General features: G+C 36.6%; 1 protein-coding gene and 2 non-coding genes across 4 annotated transcripts in view; 1 reads left to right on the top strand and 2 right to left on the bottom strand.

Moving 5' to 3' along the window:
- Positions 1-3,444: 3,444 nt before the first annotated feature.
- TRNAI-AAU lies at positions 3,445-3,518 on the bottom strand. The gene has a single exon. It is a non-coding gene; the product is annotated as a tRNA-Ile (tRNA).
- Positions 3,519-4,059: 541 nt separating this feature from the next.
- TRNAS-GCU lies at positions 4,060-4,141 on the top strand. The gene has a single exon. It is a non-coding gene; the product is annotated as a tRNA-Ser (tRNA).
- A 2,863-nt stretch (positions 4,142-7,004) lies between these two features.
- LOC122081722 (E3 ubiquitin-protein ligase BRE1-like 1) overlaps positions 7,005-8,115 on the bottom strand; it is a 23,943-nt gene continuing 22,832 nt past the window's right edge. For both annotated transcript variants that reach the window (XM_042648939.1, XM_042648940.1), the window contains exon 19: positions 7,005-7,756. In XM_042648939.1, the coding sequence (XP_042504873.1) occupies positions 7,625-7,756 (132 nt within the window). In that variant the 3' untranslated portion in view covers positions 7,005-7,624. The remainder of the gene's footprint in view (positions 7,757-8,115) is intronic.

Genomic DNA, 8,115 nt, shown 5'->3' with positions numbered 1-8,115 from the left:
ATCCGATCCAATCTCAATATCAATACTAATTCCGATATCGTGCCCTAAATCTATGGACAGGAGACACTAGGACTTATTCTGGACGGTAGATTCAATATATTTGGCAAATCTCATTGATTTTGTTTTATCAACTTTGTGATTGACCCACCACAACAACCTCCTCTGTTTTGGAGTTGATACCTATGGTGAGAGAAAGGAAAGAGGAGAGTAAGGGTGTGGACTTATTGGAACACTCTGACTAAAGTTCAAATAAGCGGAATCAACAATAAGATCGGCCTTAATTGACTCATTTAATTAGAATCAATCAAGAATTGGTTGGAATCGTGCGAATGAACCTGAAACTTAGAAACCTTTTCGGCTGATTTATATTGCCAAGAATCATGATCTAACTCGGTTAACTCTAATTCAATCCTGATTTTTTAAATGCTATAGCTATGATCCTCCTCCTCCCGAAATCTCTCCCCTCTCCCTTGTCTGGAGCTCATTCGATCAATCAGTGTCACTACGTATAAGTATCGAATTGATATTGAAGGTGACCAATACTCTATCTGATACCATACACTAAAACCATGGCTGAGAACCTGGGACCATTAATTGGGTAAAACTCACAAGGAATCTCTCTCTCTCTCTACATACATATATATATATATATATATTTATATATGAACAAAGTCCAAGAATATTAAGCCTTTTTTGCTTCTTGTTTTTTAAAGTCCAACTGATTACTTTAGGCCAAGTACAAAGATAAAAGGCAACCTACCAATACCAATGATGCTATTGTTCATAGTTGTAGTTGTAATATCTTTTTCCTTTGAAAGGCAAGTGACTCTGAACATCTCTCTCTCCCTCTTTTCCTTTGAAAGGCAGGTGACTATGAAGTATGAACATTCCACAACACATGACATGACAAGAGTTTTAATACCTGCTTTCACACATGGCTCTAATCTAAGTGGCATTGTTATTATTATGTTTATGTTTATATTTATGTGGAATCTCTCAAACTTATCTACGATTCAAATCCAAGGATAAACCTTGATTACATGTACCTAACTGAATGTGTGTAAAATTTTTCTTTAGGAGCGTGATATCACATACTGATATACGAAAAAATATGCAAAAATACAACAAAAAGAAGATCAGAAAGAAAAAAACAATCAAATAATCACAATAGAAGGATTTACAATGTTCGACCAAGTGTTTATGTCAACAAAGAATTGAGAGAAGTTTTCACTAACAATGAGGAAAGGGTTACAAGCTATTTTTCTCGTGTCTCTCTCCTTTTACAAAGAATTCTCAATGACTCTAAAAACCTTTTATCGCAATAATTTTTAAGAAAATAAAAAATACAAATTTTCTAAATTAACAGAAAATAAAAAATACAAATTTTCTAAATTAACTTTTTCTAAATTAAAAAAAATTTAATGCCAACCTAAGACAGCTTGATTGAGATCAATATGAACACTTGGGCACTTCTTGTATCGGCACCTGTAACATAACATTGCTGATAAATGAATGAGACACCAAATTTTATTTTATTTTTTTGTTTTTTGGGTAGAAGACACACCAAAATTATTGTAGCTTGTCCTTTTTCCTTAGGTGTACCTCAGATTTTGATAGGTAAAGATTTGGATTCATATGCTTTTTTTTTTCATGTAGGAAAAGAATGCTCTATTGGGAATAGGAAGAAGACTTGCTTGTTTGCTAGTGCAAATAAGTGGGGCTCAAGAAGAGAAAGAAGAAGGCATGCAAGTGACATATGGGAGGTCCTCTCTCTTAAATTATTGTTTTCCTTCAAACCCAGGATAAATATCTTTCATGTACTTTTCATTACCCATCTCCATCTAAATTTTCTTGGTGAATGGTTTGAGGACATCATAACAAATTAAAAAACTAAATGGTAAGAGGATGAAAAGAGTTCATGTAAATCAATTCTGAGCCAGAACAGATTGGAATTGGCTGGGATTGATGTGGATTCTGATTTTATGTTTCGAATCTCTGAGTTGTATTTGTTTGTTGGAAGGGGGCTGTATAACCTTTGTACTAGCTCAGGGTATTCACTAGGAGTGAAAATTTTCACTTTACGAGTGTGGGGTAGGTCATTTCGCCCTTCCTGTGTTTGGGTATTGGCACCCACAGCCTAGCAATATAGTATATGTCAGGTACTATATCATCAAATGGAAAAATATGAATTTGAAAATCAATAAACCACAAGAAGGTGCATGAACAGAGAAGACAACTGAAAAATACAAAGATGCATACAAACCAGGTCTTAGAATTCGAAAGCAACGAAATGAAGAAGAAAAAAAAACTGCCCTACCCATGTTATGGGCGAGTTGCTAAAACAATTTTTTAAACCATGTAGCATGAATGCATGATGGTGCCCTCTCTAGTATTTGAAACCAAGAAAGTAAAGAAGAGAAAAATACTGTCTACCCGATGTTACGGGTACGTTGCAAAAATATTTTTCTTTTCTGAAAAACATTCGAAAATGAGAAAATAAAGAAGAATCACATTTCAAAATACATTGTAGAGCTAAAATTTATTCCAAAACAAGGCCTTAAATTTTTTTTAAATATCTCCAAAGAAAACCTTATAATTTGTAGTGATTGTGGAAGAAGATATATGGAGATTTCTGTTGGTTGTATAAAAGCTTACCGACAGATCATGTGAAGGTGGTACTGCTCACACTGTACAAGACATAATTATCCTTACAAATTCCATACAGCATCCACTTAGTGGACCCAAACTAGCAACTGTATTGCTTTTTTTTCCTTTTTTTTTCTGGGTTCTGCAATAACTCTTTTTCTGAATAGTCCCTTAGTCAAATAGTTATCATCATCCTATGAAACTAATTTTTTATTTAAGATATCATCAACATTGGGTCCCTTAGTTATATGGTTAAAATTAAAAGTAATGTCTGAACAATAAGATATCTATATCAATTGTTTTCTAGAGAAGAATTTCCATGTAGAATTTGTTTTATGGAACTTTTTTTTGTTTAACACTTTAGCTGGTAGACCCCCTAAGATAAGGAAATTTTATGCAACTTTTTTTTTAACACTTTTTATCTGGTAGACACCCTAACATAAGGAGGGAAATTGAATGAGAATGGTCCCTTTATCCACGAGACACTATACAGGTTTTGTTAAAGCTAGGGTGTCAATCGGTCGGGCCGGGTCGGGCCGACCTATATACTCAGACCATGATCTACCTATTTAAGGAATGAATCAGTCTCAATCGGTGTCGTGTCAGATTCGATCAGATTGTGGACTTTGAATGGGCTTCTCCTAATCGGGTTATAATTGGGCCTACGGGATAATGTACCAATAAAGCTTTAAATGGTCTTTACTTTTCTTAGATTTAAGGGCTAAACGTATCCGAGTCAGGGTTGTAAACAGGCAAGGCCAATCGTCAAGCCTTAGTTAGAAAAAATAAAACAACAATTGGCCCATGCAGGTCTCGAACCTGCGACCTTCGCGTTATTAGCACGACGCTCTAACCAACTGAGCTAATAGGCCATTTGTATTAAAAACGTGTGTGTTTATCTTTATAAATTAAGTTTTACGCCCTTTTTTTTTTACGGTTCTTCTCTGACCTAATCAGTTAACCTATTCTCACCAAGCCACCAAAACCCATTTCCCCTTCTACCTTTCTCCCCAAATGTTGAAACTTTTTTCCATCAAAGTCTTGTTCTTCATCTTCACCCTCTCTCTCCTCTTGTAACTTAATACAAGATGAAGAGGTGGCTCTTACATGTTCAGCAAACAACCAACTTGTGAGTCACTAAACCAGTTCTTCACACACACCCCACCCACTTCTTCCCCTTTTCCAATCGGTTACAGATCAAAGTAAGATGAATTAGGAACAAGAGGTAGTGCCAAGACCAAGTGGAGCATTTGGAGACGATATTATCTCTAGTGATGATGAATCCACTGATGCTACGAACACTTCTCTACTTAAACGTATCGACCCTCCACGGATCTGTAATGCGCTGTAAAACCCTTCATCTTCTAAAAAAGTATATTTTTATTTCACTATCAGGAAAGTAAACATAAATTTGTCGCTTTGGCCGAGTGGTTAAGGCGTGTGCCTGCTAAGTACATGGGGTTTCCCCGCGAGAGTTCGAATCTCTCAGGCGACGGTTATTTTTCAATTTAATGGTTTTTTTTATTTTTTATTTTTTTTTTAAAGGGTTTCACAGATAGTTCAGATTTCATAATCCACTAAGATTCCGCCAATTCAAGCAAGATTTAGGGGAGTTCTCAATTCAAGAATTATGGAGATTTCGACAAGGTTTCATGGTGATATTTTTATTGAAAGTAATATCCTATTTTCTTGTACTTATTTTATCTAAGAATTTCCTTCTACACACGTTTTTACTTGTAAACAAACAGCCCTAGAGAAAACCAAATTTCAATCCATCAAAAATCCTTCTTCCCCCACCTTAATATTCAACATATTTTTATTTTTTATTTCCCCTTTTCTGTTTCTGATAGCTGATCTCATCAAGTTGAAATAAGACTAAATTTATTGTTATTATTAAGTCGCTGGCATACAACAAAAGAAAAGTGGAATGTTAAAAACCTATAAATATAAGGGGCAGTGACCATTCCCTGATCGCACGGCCCCTTTGCACAAACACAGGGGACGGCCAAATATTACCCCATCCTTGTGAAACCTACATAATCTACCCATATTAATTGCCTATGTGTGCAACCTCATTGCTCAACAAATTAAAGGAAATGAGTTATTACTTTACATAGAAAAAAAAATCAATTTTAATACAATTCACAAAGCATCAGATTACGATGAATAATTTAACTTAGGGAAATTTACCGCGTCACCCCCTGAAGAATGCCACAATTATAAGATCATCCCCTCTGTTTCACCAAATTATACTCAGACGTCCTACCGTCAGTCACTGTTAAGGAATATACCTTCTATGTTGAGTTAGCTATTATATTTTATTTTAAATACCAAAATGCCCTTATTAAATGTAAAGTACCTAAAATACCCATGTAATAAGTCTCATCCCCAAATCGATAGTCCTTTTACCTTGACCCCAAATTGATAGATTTGGCCCACCGGAGATCATGGCGGTGGCGGCGGTGGCGGTGGCGGTGGCGGTGGCGGTGGCAGTGGCATCGGCATCAGCGACGAACGATGATAATAGTAAGCCAAATTTGTGCTTGTAATGGAGAAAGTGACTTTCTTTTTGATGGCTCATTTTCTGTAATGGATCTTGATTGTGTTTCATTGGTGGAGATGGGAATTTCGCTTGGAAGTAACTATTCTTTGCTTGTGTTCGAGAATCGTTGTTGTTTTCTTTTGGCTTTTGTTGTGGTTTTTTCCCCTTCGTGTATTGTCGCGATCTTCAGGATTTTTTGGGGATCATTTATTCGTATCTAATTCGAGAACAAGTGGAGGAAATGCTTAGAAATGGTGAAATCCTCTGTTTCTAAACATTCTAAGGATCGTCTTGTTTCATCAATAAAAAAAATCTTTCACACGCTATACTAACAGTAGCTAGCTAGCAACCCAAAAAAATCCCCAAATCTACGGTATCTACTCATCAAAATACAAACCAACAAATTAACACTCGCTATCATAAGACAGTCCTGGACTAAGTCCAAAGGAGCTTCCATCGAACAAATCCGAAGTCGAAAGAACGACGAAAGCAAGACCATCACCATCTTCCGACGAAATTGAGAAGGAGAAGTATGTAGAGAAAAACATTGGCTTTCTTCGTTCTCCACCGACAAATCTAACAGGTTTCTTTCCCTATTTTGATTTTTACATCTTCTCTTATCAATTCATGGTTCCATCAAGTCAATCAGAGTTTGGAAATTTTTTTGAAGCTAATTTGAGATTGGCACTGCTGGTTCTCCTATGATGGGTAGACGACTTCTTGAAAGAATTACGTTTCTTCATTGTTGTCAAAAATACCAAACTGATTACTTCAAGTTTCTGTGAATTTGGGTTTTCTACAGAAGATGGTTGGTAGTCCATGGATTCAGGTTTCCTTCTCTTCAGCCATTTTCGGTTGTAGAAAACCTACAATAATAGTTCTCTCTCTGTCTTTCTAATTTGGTGAAAGTGTTAGATGGTTCTAGGTATAAACGAAGGACGACGTCAACAGTGGAGGGATCATTGAAAGCAGAGGAGGATGAGTGGATGTTGAGATTGTTTAGTGAATAGGAAGGGTATAACGATCATTTTAACTCTTCTTTTAATAGTAACTGATGGTATGCGATCTGAATATAATTTAGTGAAACAAATGAGGTATTCTTATAATTGTGACATTCTTCAGGGATGGCGCAATAAATTTTCCATTAACTTAAACTATTACATAGGAAGGTTTGGCCGAACCAATCAAGCTGACTTTCCATCCATGACTTTTCAACACGATTCAAAATCATTCTTTTTTTTTTTTGGCACCATTTGGATTTAAGGGAAATTAAGGAAATAGTTTTTAAGAAATAAAGGAAGGGGAGCGAAATTAAATCTAACATAAAAATAAAAATAAAAATTTAATCATTACCTATTACCTAAATGATTGTGTTTCCCACTCCAAATCATTCCAAATTTTGATTATTAAATTTTACATTGCTTTGCAATCAGATCCTTGGATTTGAAGACAAAATAAAAATTAAATCTAAGAGATTGTAACAAGGACCGAATCTTCCTCAGGTCTTTATGAATGATTACCTGTCCACCATGGCACATCGCAACCTCAGACAGAGAGGGGGTCATATCTGAACCATCCCATCATTAACAATTTAAGAGGGTGAAGGTGGGCGTGGGGATGGGGATGGGGATGGGGAGAATAGGAAACAATATTCCTTCCCTTCCTTTTCCTGTACTACCAGGCAGAGACCAACACACTTTAACGGCTCAAGTCCTAGTGAATGTTTCTCCTCAGTTTTACTCCAGAAGGGCAAAACTGAAAAATGACCAGACCTTAGGTGCTAGAAAGGGTACAAAAAGTATTTGATAGAATGCCCTTAAAGAAAATTTTTCCTTTAAACAACAAAATTGAATTACATGATCAAGGAGAAACCGACCAATCTATGAACCCCAATATACCACAAGCTAATGAATCCAATTTCAATCTATCAGCTCACCATAACACCCTACAATATGATCAACAACATTAAGCTACATGAAATAAAGAATGCAACTGGACTCACCAATGGTATTCTTATTCACCATACTGACCACCCACCTTGAAGTCTCTCTGGGCAAAGCCAGAGGCAAGGCAGCAGCAGTACCTTTCTGGTGGATCTACAAACAATCAATTAGGGCATTCCAGAGACTCCGGGAAGTAAAATGGGAAAACCTCGCTTTACACACACGACAAAACTCAAGAGAAGCTCTGGCTAATCCACAACCTAAGAACCACAGCCAAATAAATACGAGCGGACATTCCATGGGTGGAGACTGGAGAGAGAAGCAACCAATTTCCTGCCCACTTGCATTTTTTGCTCTTCTACAGCATTTTCCTTCCACAACTGTACATGATAGCCGCGGCCGCCCAGAACTCGAGTCTTTTGTTAAATGAGAATGATGAATTTGGTGATTGTGATTGTCACCCTGAGAAGCATTACAATGCACATGTTTCTGCTCATATGTAAACAGCTTTTACATCATTGGGCCCAAAACTTGTAGAACATAATTGACATTTCCGCTGGCGAGTTTCCAGGACTCTCTGGACACAGGGGTTGCAGAACAGATGGAAGCATTTGGTGATGACAACCTGAGAGGGCAAAAATACCAACAGTAGTGAGATTGACAATGAAAAGCAAATAAAAAGAAGACAAAATTGCATCCAAAAATGGCTAATGGAAAAAAAATAGAAAAAACAGCACAGATAAAGCTAGGCAAGACACAAGAATATCCCTAACAGCCACCCACCACAACAAAATTGCACCTAACAAATCTTAAGAGTGGTGACCTAAAGACACCAAAATCATCTTTTGCAATATTTTCTGAATCTAAGCAATAACAGGTTAGGAAACCTTCGACTGGGCAATAATGATACAGGCAGGCAGCATGGTATTTTAACAACACTAATGACAACATAGCATTCAATTACCATCCAATTCCCAACCCTCC

The sequence above is a fragment of the Macadamia integrifolia genome, chromosome 6 (assembly GCF_013358625.1).
Source record: "Macadamia integrifolia cultivar HAES 741 chromosome 6, SCU_Mint_v3, whole genome shotgun sequence".
NCBI lineage: Eukaryota > Viridiplantae > Streptophyta > Magnoliopsida > Proteales > Proteaceae > Macadamia > Macadamia integrifolia.
This window is presented reverse-complemented; position numbering and strand designations above follow the sequence as displayed.